This window comes from Lithobates pipiens, unplaced genomic scaffold (genome assembly GCF_037356315.1).
Source record: "Lithobates pipiens isolate NorthernLeopardFrog02 unplaced genomic scaffold, aLitPip1_a1.2 Scaffold_18, whole genome shotgun sequence".
In the NCBI taxonomy this organism is placed as follows: Eukaryota; Metazoa; Chordata; class Amphibia; order Anura; family Ranidae; genus Lithobates; species Lithobates pipiens.
Window position 1 is genome coordinate 190,664,360 of NW_027507758.1, and position 25,832 is coordinate 190,690,191.

General features: G+C 43.7%; 2 protein-coding genes across 5 annotated transcripts in view; one reads left to right on the forward strand and one right to left on the reverse strand.

Annotated features, from left to right (window-relative positions):
- Positions 1-216: 216 nt before the first annotated feature.
- Positions 217-10,450, reverse strand: SRSF7 (serine and arginine rich splicing factor 7). The gene is made up of 8 exons (XM_077486467.1): positions 10,287-10,450; positions 7,584-7,764; positions 6,954-7,130; positions 5,468-5,542; positions 2,873-2,977; positions 2,240-2,281; positions 1,389-1,424; positions 217-952 (listed from the first exon to the last, which is right to left on the reverse strand). The coding sequence occupies exons 1-8, from the start codon at positions 10,312-10,314 to the stop codon at positions 898-900; spliced, it is 699 nt and encodes a 232-aa protein (XP_077342593.1). The 5' UTR covers positions 10,315-10,450; the 3' UTR covers positions 217-897.
- A 5,026-nt stretch (positions 10,451-15,476) lies between these two features.
- Positions 15,477-25,832, forward strand: part of GEMIN6 (gem nuclear organelle associated protein 6) — a 33,852-nt gene continuing 23,496 nt past the window's right edge. Inside the window, exons 1-2 of one of the 4 annotated variants that reach the window (XM_077486470.1) lie at positions 15,477-15,590; positions 20,293-20,440. In XM_077486470.1, the coding sequence (XP_077342596.1) occupies positions 20,313-20,440 (128 nt within the window). In that variant the 5' untranslated portion in view covers positions 15,477-15,590; positions 20,293-20,312. Of the gene's footprint in view, positions 15,591-15,757; positions 15,880-20,292; positions 20,441-25,832 lie in introns of those variants that run through there. The other 3 variants (XM_077486468.1, XM_077486471.1, XM_077486469.1) reach the window with 3 other exon arrangements.

Here is a 25,832-nt window from a genome sequence, read left to right on the forward strand (position 1 = left end):
TTATTAGAAAGAGGACAGCAAAGATATTATATATAGATATATAGATATATATATATATATACACACATTTTTTTTATTTACCAGAAAAGGGAGGTGTGGTGTCAGGCAGGCCGCAAAAAGTTATTTTATAAAGAAGGGGAACTTGTTCAACCCTTTCACGTATTTCTAAGTCCCTTCTATAACTATTAAGAAACACACAGAAATAGAAGCTTGAAAAAAAAAAAAAAAAAGATAAAACTTTATTTAGAACATCGCATTATTTGAATTTCTATGATCTGCAACAGTGTTTAAAGCAGGGGTCTCAAACTGGCAGCCCTCCAGCTGTTGCAGAACTACAAGTCCCATGAGGCATTGTAAGGCTGACAGTTACAAGCATGACTCCCACAGGCAGAAGCATGGGGGGGGTGGCCAGTTAGAGACTCCTGGTTTAAAGCTTTAGGAAACAAGCTTTGAATACATGTCTCACAAACAAATTTTTTTTTAAATCAACAACAGCTGAACAAAAAGAGCTAGCCCATGAAGATATCAGTGGCACAATGCTAGCAAAATCCTTGATCAGTATTTGCCATGTCTAGCCCCTCAAGACATTTTTTGAAAGGCAAGCCAAAATGATATGCATAGTTGGCCACTGGGCAGGTTTTATTTTACAGGTTCTAAAAAGTGTAATTATCTACAGCCATGCAAACTTACACCTGCTTCCTGCAGACACACTAATCAGGACAACTCGTGTTCATTGCACAAGTAACTTAGATACAAAAAAAGGTTTCACTTTCATGTGGACAGGATATAAAAAGACATATGCTAGCCTACCAAAGTGAGACTTAAAACAAAAAAAAAAAAAAAAAAAAAAAGGTGAAAACAATTGTGGCAGAAGCGCCATGAATTCCAAGTGGTCATTTAGCCATTCCTTTCCGGACTTATGCTCCTCCTCGGGCTTCTGGAGGGTGAACGACTGAAAATATATAAAATTATATGTTAGAAGTTTTCAGATTACAGTTCTAAACTCAGAACCAGACTTAAAAACACACACAGAGGGGAACTAAATGGTTTAGAGGTTTAACATTTTATAGATTCAAATTACTTGTAAAACAAGTACTCTACAGATAAAATAAATAAATCCAATGAAGTGCTTCCATGACCTGATTGCATCAGACTCTACAACATGGAAGCCCAACACAGCCTACACCCACCAAAACTTCCTTGATTACCCCTAAAATTAGTATACTAAAAACAAAAAAACAAACAAAAAAAAAAACAAAAAAAAAAAAAAAAAAACAACTTTCCTCAAGTAAAACCAAATATGAAACAATGCCACATATCAAAATTTCAAAAACAATTATTCATGGGAATGTTGAGATGTAAAGATACCAGGATCTGGCAATATATACCTTGCTCCTTTTGGAGAAACAGATCTTGATTTTGACCTACAGAGAGAAAAAAAAAAACTAAATAAAAATGTAGAAGTCATATGCATTTCACAGCTTGTTTGGATACCATGCTAGGTTAGCCCAGGGTTAATTGAGTTAACCACACCCGTTTCCACATTTCAGCAGCAGTTTTAGTTATGATGATGGGAATATTTAAGTCATTCATTTAGGCTCGATTCAAACCAATGCATTTTGCAGGGAAATTTTTTATTTTTTTCCCATGGGTTCCTATGGAACATGTTCACATCAATGCATTTCTGGAAAGGGTCGGGGGACTTTTTCCCTGGATTCGGAGGGGACCCTCATGCACCAAAATACATACCGGACCCCTATCCAAGCATGCAGTCCGGCAGGTCAGGAAAGGGAGGCCGCCCCCCCAAACCATACCAGGCCGTATGCCCTCAACACCTCACCCCATGTTGATGGGGACAAGGGCCTCTTCCTGACAACCCTTGTTGGGTTCTGCAAGTGGGGGTTTTTCGGAATCTGGAAGCCCCCAGATCCTGACCCCCCCCATGTGAACAAGTATGAGGTACACTGTACCCATACACTCAAAAAAATAAAAAGCCAACAACCACCAGGCAAGGGTTGTCAGGAAGAGGCCCTTGTCCCCATCAACATGGGGGCAAGGGCATGCAGCCTGGTATGGTTCAGGAGGAGAGGGTCGCTCGCGGATTTTCATGCCAAAAAAAAAAAAAAATTTTTTTGACATGGGGTCCCTTCTGAATCCATACTAGATGCAAGGGCGTGGTATGGACTGGGTGAGGCCGCACTTTTTTTCTCCAGTTTTTAAACTAAGTAGAATATCTTACCTGCTTCTGGGGCGTGACACAGACCTGGACCGTGACCTAGATCTGGGGGGGGGGAAGAGAAAAGAAAGAAAAATAAATAAATAAATAAAAATGTAATAAATGTAATATAGTTTGTCAGATCAGCATTAGTTGGAGGTGATGAAGGGCATCTATAAATTTGAGGGGAGGTCTCTAGGAATGTTTTTCATTCATTGGAAAAAAAAAAAAAAAAAGGCACACAGCAGTTCTATCCCCATTATCTATATTCGCAGCCACGGAAAAAAAATAAAAATCAAAAAAGGGCACAGCGACCTGGAGGAACTATACTATTGTGCAGAATGATGGTCTCTGCCCCTTATACAAACATAGAAGCATTGGGAGTTATTTACTAAAACTGGAGTGAGCAAAATCTAGTGCAACTATGCATCGAAGCCAATAAGCTTCCATGTTTTATTACATAGTACAAAGCTTAAGTGAACAAGCTGAAGTTAGAAGCTGATTGGCTACCATGCACAGCTGAACCAGATTCTAAGTGTGCTAGTTTTAGCAAATCAATCCCGTAATGACAATTTGAATAAGTCAAGAGAATCCTAGGTAGGTTCTACACTATGGCTGCACAGCAGCCAGAAGACTCATTTTTAACTTGTTACGTACCGAGATCTTTTAACAGAAGGAGGTGATCGAGTTCTGCGTGGAGTTCCAGTTCTGGACCTACGTGGTGAAGCAGATCTTGATCTCCGGGGAGAACCAGACCTGGACCTACAGAAAGAAACAGAACATGAATACGAATGTCTTGCACAGTTGTGTCCGTTAGAAAATGTGGTGGTTATACTGAACAGTTTTTAATGCAGACGGCAAGCTCTTACAAAAGTCTAAAGCCTCATACACACGGTACAATTGTTGGCCAACCAAGCGTCTGATTTTTGTCAAAAGGGCACGTGCCAGGATCTTGTCTTGCATACTAATGGTGGAAAATTGTTGTGTCAAACACGAACATAGCGACATACTATGAAACATTTCAGATTGAGCACCACCCTTTGGTCTCCTTCTGCTAATTTCATGTTTGGGGAGCACTGATTCCAAGCATGCGGGTTTGTGTACTTTCGACTTGTGTGATGGATTTGTGTACTGACCATACAAAAATCAAGCAGTTGTCCACCAAAAATTTACTGGTCTGTTGTCAAAAAGGAGCGTACTAAATGGTAAGATTTTAGGACAACAGTCCAACAGACAATCCCCTGCCAACAATCTACCGAGGATTAAGTTAAGGGACAACCAAAATGTAATTTCAGTTAACCGTCATCCATTGGTTCCTCTTAGCTACTCCATGAACAACAAAAATGAAATAAGTTTTTGCCCAGGCATCCCTGGTTTTCACACGATTACTCAGGTTTCAGCTGAAAATCCCATTTAGAGCAATTCAGGCACAGTATATCTATAAAGAACTCCATACACTTATGGATGATGCTTTGTTGGCGAGGAATGGACACATTACAGGAGACCATAATAGTCAGCAGGAGAAGCCCATGAGCTGCAAGGGACTCGGGAGACCGAGTGCATCCAGGAAAGTATTCACAGCGCTTCACTTACCAAATTACGTTACAGCCTTATTCCAAAATTGATTAAATTCATTATGTTCCTCAAAATTCTACAAATAACTCGTAATGACATGAAAGTTTGTTTAAAATCTCAGTAAATTATAAATAAGACATACGCACACATGTACATTCACAGCCTTTGCACAAGACTTTGTTGAAGCACCTTTGGCACCAATTACAGCCTCAAGTCTTTTTTGGAATATGATGCTACAAGCTTGGCATGCCTATTTTTGGGCAGTATCTCCCATTCTTCTTTGCAGGAGCTCTTAAGCACCATCAGGTTGGATGGGGAGTGTCTGTGCACAGCAATTTTCAAATCTCTCCAGAGATGTTCAATCAGGTTCAAGTCTGGGTGACTTAAGGACTTTCAGAGTTGTCCCATAGCCACTCCTTTGTTATCTTAGCTGTGTGCCTAGGGTCGTTGTCTTGTTGAAAGATGAACCTCCATCCCAATCTGCGGTTTCATCAAGGATGTCTCTGTACACAGCTGCATTCATTTTTCCCCTTGACCCTGACTAGCCTCCCAGTTCCTGCCGCTGAAAAACATCCCCACAGCATAATGCTGCCACCACCATGCGTCACTGTAGGGATGGTATTGGCCGGGTGATGAGTGGTGCCTGGTTCCCTCCAGACACGACACTTCCCATTTAGACCAAAAAGAGTTCAATCTTTGTTTCATCGGACCAAAGAATTTTGTTTCTCATGGTCCGAGAGTCTTTTGGCAAACTCTAGGTGGGCCATCATGTACATTTTACTGGAGGAGTGGCTTCTGCCTGGCCACTGTACCATACAGGTCTGATTGGTGGAATGCTGCAGAAATGGTTGTTCTTCAGGAAGGTTCTCCTCACTCCAAAGAGAAACACTGGAGCTCTGTCAAGAGTGACCATTGGGTTCTTGGTCACCGCCTTTCTGCCCAGACAGCCTACTCTAGGAAGGGTCCTGGTGGTCCCAAACTGCTTCCATTTATGGATGATGGAGGCCACTGTGCTCATTGAGACCTTCGCAATGCTGCAGAAGTTATTCTGTACCCTTCCCCAGCACCGATACAATTCTGTCAGTGGTCTACAGACAATTCCTTGGACTTCATGGCTTGGTTTGTGCCTTTCCAATTCATGTCCAGTCAACTCAATTTACCACAGGTGGACTGCAATCAAGTTGTAGAAACATAAAGGATGATCAGTGGATGCATTTGAGCTCAATTTTGAGTGTGATGGCAAAGGCTGTAAATATATACTTATCCACATGTGAATTTCAGTTTTTATTTTTAATAAATTTGCGAATATTTCAAACAATTTTCTTTCACGTTGTCATTATGGGGTATTGTTTGAAGAATTCTGATAAAAATAATGAATTTAATCTATTTTGGCTGTAAGATAGCATGTGGAAAACAAAGCGCTGTGAATACTTTCCAGATGTGCTATAACTCATTTTCCAAGCTGATACTATTTCTCATTTTATAGTTACATATTACCCAAGTAACTTTAGTATATATATATATATATATATATATATATATATATATATATATATATATATATATACACACACACATACACACACACAGACCTGCCGTAAGTGAGAATTTCAAACATTCCATCTATTGTAAAGTACTGTACAGAATGAATGGGTGGTAGACATTAGGTGAACCTACCTCCTACCACGGCTTCTGCTACGTGATCGGGAATATCTTCTTCCCCGAGATCTTGAGTGAGAGCGAGATCTAGATCTGAATATTTTAAAAGAACAAGTTATTTAATGCCTAAATTACAAAGGACAATGCAACTTAACCAGACATTGCCAATGTCTGAAAATAAATAAATAAAATAAATAGGTAACCCATTTGCCTTGAATAGATCTACCCAGGAGAAAAAAAACTTGTTAAAAAAGGAATTCCATTTTCACATTAAAAGTAAATATTCTAAAATATAAAGACTAGAAGTGGTAGTTAAAATAAACCTTGCAAGTCTGCAGGTCGACCCTCTTTGGCCCAAGGTCTAGAAGATCTATACGGTCTAGAAGGATCTACCAGCCGATCGCTTCATCTACTGTAGGTCTTCCAATCTAACGACGATCAAACTGACAGCCATATGAGCCAGATGAGGCTTGATTGACGCATGAAGGTTTTTTCTAGATGGGAATGTGGTCAATCTGCAGTTCTTTTCTAAATCGGAGGGGAGCCCCAAATGTAAGCCAATATTACTTTGATACGGCGATCACAGTAGATCTTAGATTTCATGACCTCTACAGAATCATAAAGGTGGATCTAGATGTAGATGGTTTGAGGGGATCTGGCCTCTTATGCTGATCACCTCAAGGTCTAGCAGAATCATAATGTCGGATTTGCAAGGCGCCTCAGTATGAAATCTTAAGGCTCGTGACATTCTGAATCAAGGCGACTGACTCAAACGAAGAAACCTGTAAGGTTTTGACCAGGTGATTATTAATATAATTGAACAATTCAAAAGTAAAACAAGCCAAAATGTACCAGAACAGAAAAGCAGCAGTCCACCATTTCTAAACACAGTTTTCAGTTGTGCCACAGATTTTAGGCCGCAGCAGATAATGAGAAATACTAACCCGAAATTAAAAAAAAAAAAAAAAAAAAAACACTACCATTTACTTATATTATTCTTATGGCTTCCTCTAAACCTCCCACAAGCTGCAAGAGCATGCAACAAGGCTTCCATTTAACATATCAAACATACAGTTTTAGGGCAAGAGACAGAACTGCCAAAATTAAACTAAAAAAAAAAAAAAAAAAAAAAAAAAAAAATCCAAAAATCAGGCCATAGAATTCCAGTTGACCAGATATTTTGTTCCCACCTAAAAGGAACACAGATCACACAATTTAGATACTATAGTAGAAGATATAGTAAAGCATAGATCTGTCAGTTCTGCCCAGCAACATATGTTTGACACATTTGGTTTTATTTTAAGCGACTATGTAAATCTAATACTACAGCAAAAGAACTATATTCTAAAGTATTACAGCCTGCATCATCATCTAGTCTGGCCTAATGGGTAGTCAGATATTGGATTACATTTATTCACTTAAGGACTGCTGCTTTAAAACAACCACAGCAAACATTTTTAATTGTTGAGTGCCACTGTTCACAGCCAGCCAAGACAAACTGTACCTGCTCCTTCTGCGCCTGCTGTATCTTTGACAGTCGTATGCATAGTGCCCCTTTTCACCGCATTCATAACATCTGTCACTTGGATCAAAGGGCCTTCGTGCTGGCGGTCTGTCGTATCTGGAACGACGCGGCATGCCTGTTGACAGTTCTACCCTAACTCTTGAGCCACAGATTACTCTGTATTCAGGAGGAGAGGAGGGAAAAAAAAAAAAAAAATACCCATTACTACAAATTACCATGGCATACATTTTCTACATGACTATCAAGTCTTAACAGCATATAACATTTATGAGTGTTGAACGCCATTATAGTCCACTGTTCTGTGGTTTCATCATCAAGCCTATACATCACTAGAGGGCGCACTAAAAAAAGTCAGGGCTAGCAGAAAAATGTGTAGTAACAGATCAGGCATTTTGCACTCATAAGCGTGCTCTATACTAATTATACACCAGAACATGTCTGGAACCTGACAGTTCAGCAGTACAAGTGAGGCCTTACTTTTAATGACAGTCACTGTACCATCAAATTGGTTGCTATGGGCACCACTTTTATTCCTCTCTAAGTTTCTACACCAGCTCAGACATGCAGAGTATTCTCAGAACATAAAAGCCTTTAGAAAGTTCAACATACTTTCCATCTAAACCACGCACTGCATCTTCAGCATCTCTTGTGTCTTCAAATTCAACAAAAGCAAATCCTGGAGGGTTTCTTGCAATCCAAACTGTACGCAGAGGACCGTAGTAACTAAAAGCTCTCTCCAACTCGCCTTTGCCAGCACCAGTACCAAGATTGCCCACGTAGACTTTTGCTTCTAAGAATAGAAAATAGACAGTAAACTTAATAGCAAATAATGGGTGGAAAAAGAAAGAAAGGGAAAATCGCCAATCTTTGTGTAATTCAGACTACATACTAGGCAAGATTTTCCAACCATACAATAACCCCCAACTGCGTGAAAACTCATCCCTAACAGCCCATCCAATCAAACCCAAAAAAACTGTTACTGACAAAGATGACCTTTATTCCAATCCTAGACAAAGAGTATAGTCTGCACAATTAAAATAGTTTCACTGCCAACAAACTTGTCACAAGCTGGGCAAATTCAAAGCAAACATCCATTCAAAGAATAGATGGGCAGAGGCTACCTGCATTGCTTTCCTGGGCCCTCTTCACACTAGTCACCTAGCACAAGCAAAGTATATATAAAAACAGCCCCACAAGACTTTAGTATCACTAAGCTTTAAAATGAAAGCAAGAAGCAGATTGGATGCCATGTACAACTGCACCAATCTTAAGAAATTCCCCCATGTGTTGCAAATAGTGGTGGTGCTGAGCATAAGGGCCCCTTTCACACACCCTTTTCGGATCCTGCATTCATGCCTATGGACCAGCGGGTGTAAACAAACTTATGTCTGTTTTACACCCGCCTTGCTCAAACTTGATAAAGAAGAAAAAAAAAAAAAAAAAAAACCACACACCACACACACACTTCACAAAAAGACAGACCAAGGGGCTCAGTCTATGTCTGCTCTACATAAACTCAGTGGACACAGACCCGGCATCCATATAAAATAGTGGTAGTTCCAATTTTATATGCTACACAACATTAGGGCAAAGTTAGATGGAGATATATAATCAATATCTCCAATTCTATCCACACACAAAAAAATTAGAAGTATGCATTATATGTTTTTTTGCCCACCATACTTACCTAGGTGAATGCATTATCTGCCCCCCAGCGTCTCTGCCCGGAGAATCGTGCCATTTAACAGCGCCGATGGCTCGGTTCTCTCAGCTCCCTGAGCAGAGCTGCTGTCTGTCAGCAGCAGCTCTCTGCTGCCCCCCCCCCCCCACCCTGGAGTGCTGAGCGGCTGTCTCAGGCTCTTAGCGGCTCGCTGAGAGGCTAAGACAAGCATCAGTCCAGGCACCTGGCAGATCCAAACTTTGTTGGGATGACAGTGCCTGGACAGATTCCTGTGACGTCAGCAAAGAGGACTCACTCAGGTTGGACTTCTCTTAATTTTAGGGTACACAAAACACACTTCCTTTTTGTTTTACCAAAATATTGGGGAGGTAGGTTGAACCAAGTAACTAATTACCCAATATATTAAACCTTAAAGTGGTTGTAAACCCTTACAAACCACTTTGACCTACAGGTAAGCCTAGATTAAGCCATCGCTGGGCCCTGGGACAGGCAAGTGTCAATTTATTAAAAGTCAGCAGCTGCAATATTTGTAGCTGCTGGCTTTTAATATTTTTTTTAAGGTGCAGAACCGCTTTAAAAATTCCCAGATACAGCATCTTCCAAAACTGCACCAAACACACCGATCCCAATTAAAATTAAACAAAGCAAGAATGCACCTACGATTTTAGTCGCATGTTCAAGTTTTATGTTGCATGCTGGGTAAAGGGCACCCAGAAAACACTTTAAAAAATGAACACCTATTCATTTCAAACACAGCAGCCCAATATAGAAAACCAATGTAGTCACCACATTGTACAACTGGGAAGCTGCAATATAATAAATGCATAGCTCCCCACTGTCCCCGATTTGGAGAAATGTCCCTCTGCCCTCCTCGTTTTGCTCTATATAGTTAAATATAAAACGCATTTTTTATCTTTCAAAGTTTCCCAGAAACCTGTCAAATTTCGAAATCGCTGCATTGTACATTTTAAAAGCCAATATATAAGGAATGGTAGTGGTAAAAAAAAAAAAAAGCGCCTTGTAGATTTCATTAACCATTATTTTGATTAATTGTCCCTTAAAGGGGTGTGACAGGGGGCGTGTCCTCTGCCCACATACGTTTGGTAGGTGCCCCTCATCCCCATCGCTAAATGTTGGGATGTGTAAATGTGTGCTTTTGGCTTATATACTGCTCAGAGAAAGCTCCCGCCAAACTGATAATTTGCGAGGGAGAACAGAAAAGGGAGCGCTCAGGTGCGGGCGGTGTATTGTGGGCCTGGCGCCATGCTATGTATCCGGTTATACGAGAGATGGCGGCAGAGCCCCGGTGATCGCACAGTGAACACGAGGCAACACGGAGACCGCTGTACTCGGCTGGTGAGGACACAATATGGATAATGGGCTCAGAGCGGACAACACGCCCCTCTCCATGTACGATACAAACCTCTCCAAGAGATGACTGGAGATTCCCCTCACAGCAATACATCGCCCAGCTCACTACACCGAGCACGTGACTAGCGCGCTCACAAAATGGCCGCTGCAGGCCACACATGCCTCGGAAGCGCCTGCTAGGCAACACAGCTCCATGCACCACCTTCAACACAATGGCGTCCCTAAACCACGCTTCGTCACACAGCGACGTGTACACTTACCACCGCTATACCTCCCGTATCGCGACATATCCTCCCCACGGCTCTCCTGCAACAACTCTGATTAGAGGTGGAATATGGCGGCGCGCCTGCTCGTTTCTTATAAGACTACAACAGCCTGCAGAGGTACCTGGCTCCCATTGGGTGAAAGTGTGTTACGCAAGTCTTAGGAACGCCCACATTCAGGAAGAGCGGGCGGATAGGGCGGTAGCCTGGAGACACTCCGCCCCCTTTTGTGTGTATGGAGCTCGGAAGACACACAATGAATACAGAGCTTCCCCGATACTAAGCACAGGCCATTCATAAACCGTCACATTTCATTGTACTAGGAAATGGGGCCTAGGAGCACTGCATAGAACCTACAGCATTCTAGTTATATACAAGACAGGAATATGCAGGTCTAGATGACGAAGCTATGACAATGTTACATGGAAAGTGCGCTCAGATGATGGATTCTGATCACATGCACACCAGTGTATACATATATGATGGCTTTTCTTTCTGCAATCGCTTAGCAAAAAAATAAAATGGCTCTAGAGTTTATGTGCATGTGGAATTTAGCATAAATGCATTTATTTATGCATGCGTGTGTAAACGCTTGGAACGCAGCTTTGGTTTTATGCCTCTAAATGCTGATCTTAGGCCTCATATGCACCTGAGCTAAAAACAGCGCTTTTACCCTTTCTACTTCCAAGCACCCCTCCATGTTAACCATACACACCATAGACCAGCATTTCTCAAACTTGTCTGTCTTGAAGATGTAAACATTTTCGCAACAGACCCGAAAAGATTTTCCATGTGGCCTCCCCAGTCCCCATAAATGCAGCCTGATTGCTGGGGCAGGGCAAATGGGTGGGGAGATGGGATGTGGGCATCAGCTGGGGGTTTCAGGGTCTCTCACCTGGCAGTTCAGCAGGTCCTGCACGCCACGGCCTACGGGGGGGGGGGGGGGGGGGGTGATGCTCCTGGTCCTGGGGTAAAGTTGCTCCCAGCCCGAGCCAGTCATGTGTCCAGACTCCCTTGCATGCCTCGCCTCCAAAACGCTAGTGTCCGAGAGTTGTAGTTTCCGCTGTGCTTGAGGGTGGACTACAACTCTCAGAATGCAACCGCGCCCATGCCCCCCGCCCGACTTACAGTGACGGCTCCCCGCAGGACAGTTTGAGAAACACTGCTATAGAACATACAGGGAAAAAAAAACTGACACCAAAGGGTAAAAAAGCCCCCCCCCCCCCCCCCGGATTGGGTGAAAAAGGAGGTTAGGCAATGGCACACTAAGACTTTAGAGGAACAAAACCCCCCCTCGCTTGTGAGTTTGAGAGTGCATTTTGGCAAAAAGAAGTGCATATAAATGCACCCCCCCCCCCCCTTTCAAATAAATTATTATTCTGGCCAATGAAATAAAAACTGCCAAGCACTTGACATTCCTAAAAGCATTTGTAAAAACTTGGTTTTGGTGCTATTTTGAAGCTGTTTTTCTCCTACCAATGTGCCTTAAAATTAAATTCTAAATGCCCGATGTGCATGGCCACATAGGCCAACATAGAACTGTGTTTGGAGGCATACAAAAATGCTGTACACCTGTAAAGCAGCTTTTTATGCCTATGTGCATGAGACTTTAGATACCTGTGGTAGATCTGACTCTAAAACCCCTCATACCAGGACAGAAAAAAAAAAAAAAAAAAAAAAATATCGTCAGCTTCATAAACCAGCCACCAGTCCTGAAATGGACAATGCAGTGGGGTCAGAGCAGCATAGGCACGCAAGAGTTTACCCCTTAAAGTGGTAGTATACCCCCAAAAACAAAATTACAAATATTGCAGTGCATCAATTCTTGCTTGGGGTGCTGCATTAATTTTCCTTTTTTAGGCTTGGTTCACACTTGTGCAGCTTCACATATAACTTGCGACACATTAAGATGCATGACAAGTCAAAACCCATTTGTTTCAGCAGCACCCTCTCCAATCTATGCAACTCAAGTTGTAGCATCTTCAAAAAAGATTCCTACACTACTTTGATGCAACTTAAGAGTCCCATCAACTGTAATGTTGCATGAAAGTTTCAAGCAAGTTGCAGTTCATAGTCACAATGGGGTCACACTAGTGCGAACTGAGCCTTAGACTTTTTTTTTTACCTGGCGATCTGGCCAATAACACCTCCTGCCTTAGACTTTATTCACACCTATGTAGGTTGCATATCCCAGGTGCATTTTGTGTTTTTTTTTTTCAATACACATTTTTTTGATCCATTGAAGTCTATGGAAACCAAAAAAAAAAAAAAAAAAAAAGGGTCCTTGGCCCTTTCCATAAAACGCACAGATGTGAACATGACCCATAGGGAACCATGTTAAATGGACCGTAGTGTGTTTCTGCAAAACACACTAAAATGCATAGGTGTGAACCAGGCCTCAGGGTGTCTCCTCTGGATAGAGTAATGCCGCGTACACACTAGCAGACTTTTCAACATCCAAAGTCCGACGGACTGATTCCGTCAGACTATTCGATCGTGTGTGGGCTGCAACGGACTTTTGATTCGCAAAAGTCTCACGGACTTTAGAAATGGAACATGCTTCATATTTTTCCGACGGAACTCCGCCGGACCTGGTCCCTTCGAAAAATTTGCTCGTGTGTAAACCGACGCTAGGGCAGCTATTGGCTATGAACTTCCTTATTCGAGTCCAGTCGTACGTCATCACGTTCGAATCCGTCGGAGTTTGGTGTGATTGTGTGTGGCCAAGTCCGCTCAGTCGAAAAGTCCGTCAGAACTGTCGGAACTCCGGCAGGACTCCTTCGGAAGTCTGTCGGACATAAGTCCTCTCGTGTGTATGGGGCTTTAGACTCCTTTTACACTGAAGCAGTTTTTAGGCATTTTGGCGACAGAAATAGCCTCTGAAAACTGCCTCATTCATTGGAGTGCGTACTTTCACACTCGGGCGGTGCGCTTGTGGGACTTTAGGAAAAAGTCCTGCAAGCAGCATCTTTGGGGCGGGTTCGGAGCGTTCCCAAAATGTCACATGCCTTTAAAAAACAAAAACAAAACCCACCCGGCCAGCACCCGAAAGTGCTGCTAAAACAACCGGCACTTTAGCACTGCTTCAGTATGAGAGGGGTCTAATGGAGACATGCTCAGACAACATCTTTTTCAATCAGGGCAGAGGTTAGCATTAAGCCCCATACACACTATCAGATTTTTTGCTGGGGTTTTCCTTCAGATTTACCAAAACCATGTAGTAGAAGGGCCTGATTGCATACACATTGAAACTACTAAGGTCTGACCTCATATTATATGGTTTTGGTAAATCTGAAGGAAAAAAACTCAGCATAAAATCTGATAGTGTGTATGGGGCTTGGGAGGCACTCACCGTTTTATATGGACTTTACTAAAGCTGGCCATAGATGGATAGAATTTCAAACAAAAATTCATAGGAAAATTAAAGCTGAATTCCAGCTAACACTTTATAAGCAGTTACAGCAAACATTTTTTAGCCCATTTGGGATAAGTGCCCGTTCACACCACAAACATGTTCCGGATGCGCTTCTGCATACACGTTCCAATACATTCCTGGGGTTAAAAACAGGCAGTGATGCAACATATTGCCCCCTCACTGCCTGTCAAAGATCGAAGTGAGTGCACTATGAACAAGCAGCATATCTGGAATGTCTGGACTCCTGATTTGCATACATGCTCCACATCTCAGAAAGTACCTTTTATTCAGCATGACAGCTGAATAAAAAAGGTACTCCTTTACTAAAAGTTTTCTGGAAAAGGACAACTTCACTTTTGATTGTCCTTTTGGGGTCATTTAAACTTGCGTTGCCCTTTGAAAAAGAATTGCAGCAAATCACTTTTCAGAGGGCATTTGACCGGCATCTGGGAGGCGATAGGTCACCTGATTTTATTTTTATTAACCCCCCCCAAATCTGCTCGCTGTTGGCTAGAAACAGGTGTGAATGTGGCCTAATAATTTTGTTCTGGCTGATTTAGTTTCATCAAATCCAGTTGAAAAGCCTAAAATCAACCGGAAATAAAGTTATAGCTATTCGATAGTTTGCAGATTTAAACGTTTTGACTGAATTGCACATGCATTTGAAGTGTGTGTCGCCACTATACACTAAGCCTAGGTTCACAGTGACCGAGGGATAGAAATCCTGAACTCACCCGATTTCATACCCACATGCCAGTCCGACTTTAGAGACATCTGTACGGGTTCCTGCACGGATGTCTATTAAAATTGCATCCAAAGTTCCCAAAAGTAGTGCAGGAACTACTAGAAGGAATCAGTGTGGTGCTGCAAAGCCGGCGTTGCATCGATTCGGACAGTGCTATTACTGGCAATAGCTGCCGATTTGGCATGCCAAATCAGCCAGATGTGAACATGGGCTAAATATTACAATCTGATTATTCAATCTTCGTACAATCTACTTCAGATTTACCAAAATTTTGCAATAGGAGAACCAACCTAATGCATCCAATCAACCTGTATCCACTCAGGCAGGCCCTGGAGCTACATGTGGTAGGTCTAAACAAGATCGTGCAAAGGTATGCGGCGAGTTTAAAAATACAGTAATGTGAAATTATATATATATCTCAATATAATTTGTGTGATGGAGTGCAATCCGGCCAATCAGGCTCAGTTCACACTGGTCTGATGCAGGAAGCCCTGCGATTCCTGTGCAAGTTCCCACATCGCATCTGAATCACAGGTGGGTCACATGGACATTGGCGAACCGATGCGGGTGCCAATGTAAAGTTAATGGCACGTCCAAATCGGTTTGCAGATCACAGTGAGAACTGTGAAATAGTACAGGAATCGGGTGGCATGAGTGTTAACACCTATGCAATCTGATTTCAGTGCAGACCAAAAAAGTTAATTTGCACCATTTTAGTACAAATTCAATACAATTTCAGCCATACAGTTTGCATGTCATGCATTTAGATCAGTGTGCACCCAGCCTAAGAGGTCTATTTACACCAGGCGCTGTGATACAAAACAGCAGCAGCTGCGACGCAATGAGATGGCTGATGCAACGATTGGGGCGCACCCAAGCTTCAGTTTTTTTTTTTATAAAACAAACTTTATTGAAATGTCACACAGTGATACTTCATTAAGTATTATTGGCCGCTGCGTAATGCGGTGGATTGCTTCGCACCGCGCTAGAAAAAAAAGCTATTTTCTTCGTCATGTGGCGGGACTGCGATGCAATGGCCGCCCAATGCAGTCCTACGGCACGTGGTGTAAACGGACCCCTAACACCTGAAAATACAAAAGAAGCCGAAGCTGCCCATCTGAGCGCGCCCTCAGCCAACAAGGTAATTGCAATCTTGTCACATTTAGAAAATACTTACATATATAGACCCACTTGTCCGAAGCGACAACTTGTAGGATCGGAAGGCCCAATCCGCACACAATCGACTCCGTACAGGAAATGTTCTTTTACTAGGAAGCAGCACAGGAGTCCCCGCCCACAATGAGAAAACTACAAACCGAGGAATTGTGGGTAATTCAGCCGGATGTGATGTCTGTATGTGCTGTGTGATTTCCTTTTCACAGAAAGCTCATCTCCGATGGTAGTGTATGGACAATTGTGACTTATAGAAGGTAGTTGTGTGTCTGCACTGAGCACATTGATTCCCAGGCGGGTCAGGAGATCTTTGGGGCACAATTATGTCCACTGAAGTCCTAAACACGTGATGGGAGCTTAGAGAGTATGGTGGCTTTGGCAGCTACAAATGGCAACCAATCATCTTCTGTCTCCAGCTTGTTCCGTTAAGGTTGAAAATGAAAGCTATACGATGATTGGTTGGCATGCATAGCTGCTCCAGTTTTAATAAATTCCTCCTATGTTTTTTAATTATATGTTCACCCATCATGCAGTAAAGATGGAAGTATTGTTTCTGCTGTATAGAGTGCCAAACGGCTTGTTCAGCTCTTAGCTGCTTGACAAGTCGTGACCCGTTCTGTACCATGGAACCGTTCTAATAGGAGCGACTTAAGTCTTAGAAAAAGGTTCCTGTACTACTTTTGGGGCTACTTCAGACGACTTGCATTGCGTTCCATACAGAAGTCATTTTGCAAGCTGCAGCTGAAGTCGTGTGCAGGTCGCCTGAGGCAGTCACGCTGCAAGTCGTGCTGCCCCAGTGTGAACCCGGCTCTAGAGTAAGTAAACCCTGATGAGTTTTACTTCCTTTTAGTTCCCTGAAAATTAAAGGCATAATGTGCTAGTATGCATCACATGCTAGCCCATTATGTGTCACTTGCCTGCAAACGAAGCCTGCAGTGTCCCCTCTGGTGGTTGCATCTATCTTTGCCCCTCTTCCTTCCAGGGCCACAGACTCTGGTTCTGTGACTGGCTGGAGTCGTGTGACGTCACTCAACGGCATGCGCGCAGGAGGCGCCAGTTATGGTGCTCGTAGTAAAGGAAACACACGGAGGGCTGTTTCTTCACAGCACATGGGCTGACGACATCATCTGCGTACTACAATGTAAATATCTCCTCCGTTTATGGGTGGCACAGTGGTGTAGTGGTTGACACTCTCACCTAGCAGTAAGAAGGGTCGCTGGTTCGTATCCCAACCACGACACTACCTGCCTGGAGTTTGCATGTTCTCCCTGTGCCTGCATGGGTTTCCTCCGGGTACTCCGGTTTCCTCCCACATTCCAAAGACCTGTAGGTAGGTTAATTGGCTTCTGTCCAAAATTGGCCCTAGAATATGAATGGGGACCTTGGATTGTGGGCTCCTTGAGGGTAGGGACCGATGTGAGTGTGCAATGTACAGGGATTGGGACAATTGTAGACACACACTCAGGTTTAACTGGATGGACTGGTGTATTTATTCAACCTTACTAACTATGTAACTATGTTTCGGCAGTATTTACTGTACATATAGGTAAGCCTTATTTATAGAACTTCTGCATTGGGGGTTTGCAACCACTTTAATTCTCAGGACAAGGACCATTTTCCTTATTACTACAGTATCTCACAAAAGTAAGTACACCCCTCACATTTTTTTTCAATATTTTAATATATCTTTTCATGTGACAACACTGAAGAAATGACACTTTGCTACAATGTAAAGCGGTGAGTGTACAGCTTGTATAACAATGTCCATTTGCTGTCCCATCAAAATAACTCAACACACAGCCATTAATGTCTGAACCGCTGGCAACAAAGGTGAGTACACCCCTAAGTGAAAATGTCCAAATTGGGCCCAAAGTGTCAATATTTTGTGTGGCCACCATTATCCAGCACTGCCTTATCCCTCTTGGGCATAGAGTTCATCAGAGCTTCACAGATTGCCAGTCCATCAACTTTACTCTCAGCTTCTTTAGCAAGGCAGTGGTCGCCTTGGAGCTCTGTTTGGGATTGGTATGTTTGAATACTGCCCTGCGGCCCAGTCTCCGAAGGGAGGATATCATGTTCTACTTCAGTATGTCACAGTACATGTTGGCATTCATGGTTCCCTCAATAAACCGTAGCTCCCCAGTGCCGGCAGCACTCATACAGCCCCAGACCATGACACTCCCACCACCATGCTGGACTGTAGGCAAGACAAACTTGTCTTTGTACTCCTCACCTGGTTGCCACCACACACGTTTGACACCATCTGAACCATTAAGTGTATCTTTGGTCTCATCAGACCACAGGACATGGTTCCAGTAATCCATGTCCTTAGTTTGCTTGTCTTCAGCAAACTGTTTTTGTGGGCTTTCTTGTGCACTATTTTTAGAAGAGGCCTCCTTCTGGGATGACAGCCATGCAGACCAATTTGATGCAGTGTGTGGCGTATGTGACAGGCTGACCCCCAACCTCTGCAGCAATGCTGGCAGCACTCCTACATCTATTTCCCAAGGCTAACCTCTGGATATGACGCTGAGCGCCTGCACTCAACTTCTTTGGTCGACCATGGTGAGGCCTGTTCTGAGTGGAACCTGTCCTGTTAAACCGCTGTATGTTCTTGGCCACCATGCTGCAGCTCAGTTTCAGGGTCTTGGCAATCTTCTTGTAGCCTAGGCCATCTTTCTGTAGAGCAACAATTTTTTATTTTTTTAAGATCCACAGAGGAGAGTTCTTTGCCATGCGGTGCCATGTTGAACTTCCAGTGACCAGTATGAGAGAGTGAGAGCGATAACACCAAATGTAACACACCTGCTCCCCATTCACACCTGAGACCTGGGAGGAAAATGGCTAATTGAGCCCAATTTGGACATTTTCCCTCAGGGGTGTACTCATTTTTGTTTCCAGCGCTTTAGACATTAATGGCTGTGTGTTGAGTTATTTTGAGGGGAAAGCTAATTGACACTGTTATACAAGCTGTACACTCACTGCTTTACATTGTAGTAAAGTGTCATTTCTTTAGTGTTACATGAAACAATAGAATAAAATATTTACAACAATGTGAGGGGTGTACTCACTTTTGTTAGCTACTGTACATAGGGACAGCAATATATATAATAGACATGAGACTAGGAATGGAAATGAAAAACCTTGCAGGACGTGTTCTAGCAGGCATGCAGGAGCTGCCACCTCCTGGATGTGCTTTTTCTTCAGCTGAAGGGTGACTTTCCATTGAAATGCCATGTTGCAACTTGTACTGTGTGGCAAATGTGATGTAATGGAGTTTTTTCCTCAGAAATGTGTACTAGCGTAGCCATAGGCCATATTAACCTGCAGTTTGTCAATTTGGGAGCAGCAAAACCACAGCTCAACTGCCTATTTTTACTGGCCTCCAGCCACCTACTGCAGTCCATTGTATAGTTATTGGCTGATGTGTTTCTGCCTGGCTCCTTCAAGCTTTCATTCAAAGGATGTGGGGTGTAGTGGTGCCAATAGGTCCACACACTGATTGCATTTTGTCTGGTTCAATTAGGTGTTTTTGTTTTTATTATTTGTAGTTACCGTATATACTCGAGTATAAGCCGAGATTTTCAGCCTCTTTTTTGAGGCTGAAAGTGCCCCCCTCGGCTTATACTCGAGTCATCGCTGTCTGCCCGCTCGATCAGCGTGTCGAGCAGACAGACAGCGGCCATTCTATGATTCAAAAGCCGCGCCTCCGGCTCCGCCTTCGCCTGTGATAGGCGGAACACTGAATTTCCCAGCAGCCTGTGTTCCGCCTATCACGGGCATCTTCTCATCCTCGTACTACGGACGAGGATGATACGACGTCCGTGATAGGCGGAACACAGGCTGCTGGGAAATTCAGTGTTCCGCCTATCACAGGCGAAGGAGGAGGCGCGGCTTTTGAATTTTACAATGGCCGCCGACGAAGAGGGCACGGGACGGAGGCAAGGCAAGGCAAGGCACGGCACGGGACAGGACGGGACGGGACGGGACGAAGGCAAGGCACGACACGGGACGGAGGCTCGGGACAAAGGCTCGGGACACAGGTAGGCTGGACACACACACACACACACACACACACACACACACACAGGGATGGATGGATGGATGGATGGAGACACACACACACAGGGATGGATGGATGGATGGATGGAGACACACACACACAGGGATGGATGGATGGATGGATGGATGGAGACACACACACACAGGGATGGATGGATGGATGGATGGAGACACACACACACAGGGATGGATGGATGGATGGACACACACACACACAGGGATGGATGGACGGACACACAGGGATGGACGGACACACAGGGATGGACGGACACACAGGGATGGACGGACACACACACAGGGGTGGACAGGCATGTCTCACCCTCGGCTTATACACGAGTCAATAAGTTTGCCAGTTTTTTTGGGGGTAAATTGGGGGCCTCGGCTTATATTCGGGTCGGCCTATACTCGAGTATATACGGTAAGTCTTTACAGTATGTAATGCAATGTAAACTATATTAAAAAGACGGTATCTACATTTGTTGAGAATAGTATTAGCATTTTATTACGGTGTCGCCTGAAGTGTGTGCACGCACTCCATTAAATTGCCATTTTGAGCTGTATTGTTCTTTTTTGTTATTTTGATTGTTTTTGGTTACGTTTCCTCCTAGCAAAAGGAAAAAAGCAAAACATGACTAATTGGCTTGACAAAACTCTCCTGGAATGGCAGTCTTATGTCAACAAAGAGGTAAAAATCACGGCTGATGAAAAGTATGAATACCAAGGGTGGGTGATAACCGTTGATCCAGTGTCTGCCAGGTAAGCAGAGGCAAACTGCTTTTAGCTAAATATAATTAATTTGTGAAAACGGAAGTATACACCTACCTAAACCAGTGTGTAACATGTGTGACACCCAGGGGTTGATTTTACTAAAATACTAGAAAAGGTTCATGCGGTATTAAATCCCAAAACCAAAAATTTAATATATTGCAGCTTAATATTCCTTAGATATGGTAATTGCATTCTTCTTTTTTTTTTTTTTTTCCACCTGGTTATCTGGTCAGTAAAACCATTCCAACCAATGACTAAGCTCTGGGGGGCTGGTTGGAATCCAGGCTGAGGTATATACGCTATACAAGTCACTCATTCATTCAGAGGTTGCCACTCTACTCCTCACTCCAGAACACCTGGATGTGCGACTTTTAGGGGTCACCCCATTGTTCTTTAAAACCCTTCCAATACTAGAGTGCCTACACCCTAGGAGCAACAGAGACCCCTTTAGACAGCAGAATTATTAATCTGGGGGGAGTGGAATATTAGATGTGCTAGCAGATTTAGATGCACCAACAAACTGAACTCCAGCTAACGCTTCTGAAGCAGTAAAAATGTTTTTCTCAAGTCATCTTCCAGGACGGCACACCTGAGATGAGAGGCTCCTCCCTACAGGAAACACAATCAATCGACAGCTGTTTTAAGTCCCCACCCTTCCCCTTGATCCTCAGTTTTTGATTGTGTTTCTCCCTACACAGCGAAACTGTTTGTTTTTTTCCAAATGACCCGAAGCCTGGGGCTGGTGGTCTCCCCCTGGGAGCCGGACCACAAGCCTGGGAAGCCTCTGGGTCTGGTAGGATATTCTTGTCCTTCCTGGGGGGTTCCCCTATCTTTTTCTCAGGGCGGGCAGCAGAAATTGGAAGAGCCCCCCTGAGAGCTGAAGGACCCTGGGTACAGTGGTGTACCCAGAACTTCAGGGGCCATTATCCTGTCTCCCCCTCCTTACCTGTACAGGTGGCTGTTCAGACGGGGGTGCTGGCCATCGGTTCTTTCCAGGGGGATCTTGTCCCCGACTCCTGGGTCCCCGGTAGCTCGCGTGGGCTGCCGGAGAGGGCGTGGCAACAAGCACCCGCGTCATTTTCAAACTTCGGGAAAATGGCAGCGGCGTTCTTACCCAGGAGGGAAGGCTGAGAGTCAGTAGGAGCAGGCGCCCACATCCTCCTTTCTCTAGAGCGAGGAGGCACCAGTTTACTACGGTGGATGTCTGCCTTAACCACCTCAGATATGAAGATGGGAATGAGGAATGGAAGGCATTGCCCCCCCCCCCATGTATATAGACTGACTGACTGACTGGTACAGTGCAGGACACAGCCTAACCTAGCACCTCCCTATGGGGACAGCAGTTGGGGGGGGGGGGGGGGGAGCACTTTGGCGGCTATCCTCCTTGCGTGTGGACCATAAGGATGGAAAAGCAAGCCCGCTGGCTGTGGCAAAAAGAGGAAGACGACAACGGTGAGTACTTTACTTTCCTTTTGCCGTGGGAAATTAGCTGTAAAATCCCCAATTCCAGCCAGAGGGTTTCTGGGCATTTGAGATCTCACCTGGGGTCTGGATTCAAATAGCCCTTAAGCTTCTGCTAAAAACACCAGCTGCAGCCCCTCTTACATCAGAGAAGCTGTATGGTTTACAGGTGGTGCAGAGGAACGAGTGTGCCTAAACCACCTCAGATGAGAAAGAGGTAGGTAGGCCATTGCTCCCCCTTCCCCGTGTATATACTGACTGGTGCAGTGCAGAACTTGGGGTCGGGATACAAATAGCGCAGACGCCACTGCTAAAACCACCAGCCACAGCTCCCTCTTACAGCAGAGACACTGTGGTTATCGCAGCACTAGGTTGCCAGCCTCTCCCTACATGCCCAGTTGTGGTACATTTAGTAGGGATGAATATAGCGTACAGAGGGGACCTGGTAGATACAAAGTTACTTACAGGCCAGGTATACCACTGAACAGGTTATTAATTGGGCAGTGGTTGGTGGATTTAGAAGCTCCCCTGGTCAGCAGGTGCACTAGGTTACCGGCCCTATTAGCCCAGCTGCTAGGAATCTGAAGTTGCTTCACAATGTTTAAAAGCTGACCTAACATTCAAGGATGGGCAGAGACCAAGCTACTGTGTGGCACAGTAGGGGTTCCCTTGTCACAGATCCTCCTTTTGGGGGTTGCCTGCTATAGTTAACTTTCATAAGCTCCAACCTCCCACTCCACCTTTACACTGTGTTTATATTATAGTGTAGGAGGTAAGAAGAAACTTTTTTTTTTTTTTTTTTTTTTATTGGTTTGGGCTACAATCCACTCAGTGGCAGATCTAAAGGCGATTCACCATAGATCGCTCCCTACATCCTTTTAATTGAGGATTTTCTGTGCAAACCTATGCAAGAGCTACATAATTGATTGTTTGAAGCCTGCAAATAGCTATTTACCTCCCAGGCTAAATTGGTAACCACCTCTTCTAGAGAGGTCTTAAATTGGTCTCTAGGGCTGGGCTCATTGAGACTTTAGTTGCTAATCAGCACCACCTGGATATGTGCTGGCTAGCGTTTGCTCAGTCTATGGAGGTAAGGTAGGACAACAACAACAACAACTACTACTAATAGTAGGGTGTCCAACCATTTTAGGATCTGTTCCTTCTCTGGTGGTGAAGGTTTAGTATCTACAGCCCAGGCTATGCCTATGAAATAAATTGCCTGTTGGTTATTTCATAAAGGGATAGACCATGACTCCTCATTGGCTGCACACCAGTAGACCTCAGTAGTGAAGGCTTGTGCTTGCTGGGATGTTTTTGTGGCACAGCAGAAATACACATTGAGATTTGTGACATCTCTGCTTAATAAGGGCTATATTGCTGTACATCAGAAATGCACTGCACTGAAGCTTGTTTGCTGTCCTTTATATACTAAGGGTACTGCTTTGTTTGGCTACAGATCAGAAAAATACAACAGTGAAGGTGGTCTGTACTTTCTGGTTTTGTGTTGCACAGCAGAAATGCACATCATTGAGTCTGGTGACATCTCTTCTCATAATGGTTATATTGCTGCACATCAGACATACACAAGATTGAGGTCTGTCTGTGGGGCTTTGTGTCCTGTTTTACTGCCTTGTTGGTTACTTATCAGAAAGGCAGCAGTGAAGTCTGATGGTCCTGATTTGCGTGGCGCTGTGCTGATTCAGACAGTGCTATTAACAGCAATGGCTGCCGAGTTTAAACATGCGATTTAACATGTTGAGTCGCATGACAAATCATTTCAATATGGATGTGCTATCTCTATTCATAGTGTTTTATTGTTGCACATCAGATTTATACAGCATTAAGGTCTGTGAGGTTTTGTGTCCCGTATTACTGCCTTATCAGAAAGGCAGCAGTGAAAATTGATGGTTCGAATTTGTTGGGCTACATAGTAGAAATACAAATTGAACCCCTGCCAGGTGTAGTACATATAATGCCTTTGGTAATCCGTGTAGCACCACAAAGTGGTGTTGTGCTGATTTTAGCCATGCGATTTGACATGTTGAGTCGCAAGGCCAAATCGCTTCAATATGGATGTGCTATCTCTATTCAGAATTGTTATATTGTTGCACATCAGACATATACAAGATTGAAGGTTGTCTGTCCTTTTATGTCTTGCATATACTGCCTTATTGGCTGCATATCAGAAAGGACACAGCAGTGAAGATTGCTTGTCTTTTTCTGATTTTGTTTTTGCTGCTCAGCTGAGAGACACATTGAGGATGGTGGCCTCTCTGCTCAGTATTGGTATATTACTACACATCAGACATACACAAAGATTGAATGTTTGTGTCCTGTATGTCCTATATTTACTGCCTTATCGTTTGTATATCAGGCTAAGCAGTGTTTCTCATGGATCTACCTTTCTGCATCTTAGGGATACACAGCAGGGGTTTGTTGGCTGCAATCCTCCAGGGAGTCACAGCATTGGGGACCCCTTACTCGTTCGACCTGAAAATTGCTATTTGTTTTTTTTGTTTTTTTTCCCCTGCGACCTGTGTAATCTTGAGGTCTGTGGATCCAGGAATCAGGGACTGCTGGTGTCGCACAGACACAAATGGTACCCATTGGAAGCCATAGTATATGACTTCTCATGCATCTTGCAGTCCCAAGTCGCAGGTTGGGTCGCACGGGTGTGGGAACCCTAAACTTATCTGTCCCTTCTGATTGAGGTTTTGCTACACAGCAGGAATACTCATCATGACCTTATTGTTTTATTTTGCAGCAGACCAGAAAGATTGCAGCTGTAAAGGCTGTCTGTCTTTTTCCTCAGTGTCTGCTTTTATGTTGTTGCACAGCAGAAATACTCAAGATTGAAGCTTGTTGGTGCTTTCTGTTTCAGAAAAACACAATGCTGCAGGTTGCTTGTGTCCTTTCTCAGTGTTGGTTCTATCTGAACTACACTACAGAAGTGCATGACAGAAAGGATTGTCTTGTGTTCCATATTTTTCCCTGTGGCATAGCAAAAATGCACAACACGGGAGTTGGTGTTCATATTAATCTTATAACTGTGGTGGTTTGTCAGAAATACACAACATAGAAATTTGGGTCTTTCTGTCTTTATAGCCTTGTTTTGCTGTACATAGGTAAAGCACAACAGTAAAGGGGGTTCCTGTCCTTTCCGTATTTATATATCAGTTATGACCTAGCTAGCTGCACTAAAGAAATACGCAGCATTTAGGGTTTGCTTGAGTCTTAATGTTTTTACGTCTTGGCAGCACATCAGAAAACCAGACTATGAGGACTGTTTGTCTACGTTGAAGTTCAGATTTGGGTCTCTTCCCATATTTGATATATTGGTTTAGCTAGTCACACTCAGGCACACAACATTGTTGTCTATGCTTGTGTCCTTTCTGTCTAAATCTATTGTGCCGTGCCCACAATCTATGATCATTTTATTTGTGATTTTAATAATGCATGTATCACCTTTTTGTATTTCAGCCTTCTTTTCCATGGAGGGGCCAGGAGTTCGGGCTGCAGCTGCCACATGTCAGAAAACCTTGACCACTTACATTCAGGGATGCCAGAACCATTTCCTAGGGTTGAAGCCCTGTAGGGTTATGGGACACTGGAGGAAGGGGATAATGAATCGCCCTGTTTAGTAAGAACTTGGAGAGTTCTGTTCAGAGGAGTATTAGGGCCTGAGGATGAAGTATAAAGATGTATACCCGATCGAATAGGTTTCGGCTCGGTGCATGGCCTTCATTTTGCTCTTTTAGCAAAACTAGACATAGCAATATGGGTAGTCTACTCCTGCTAGGGACTTTAATCTCCTGAAGAAGGCTCTCAGGCGTAAGTAAGGACATAGATTGGGCGTGCCTTAAACCCAGGGTTCAAGCTTCTGTTAATCTATTTCCCTTAAGTAGGCTTCCCTTTAGTC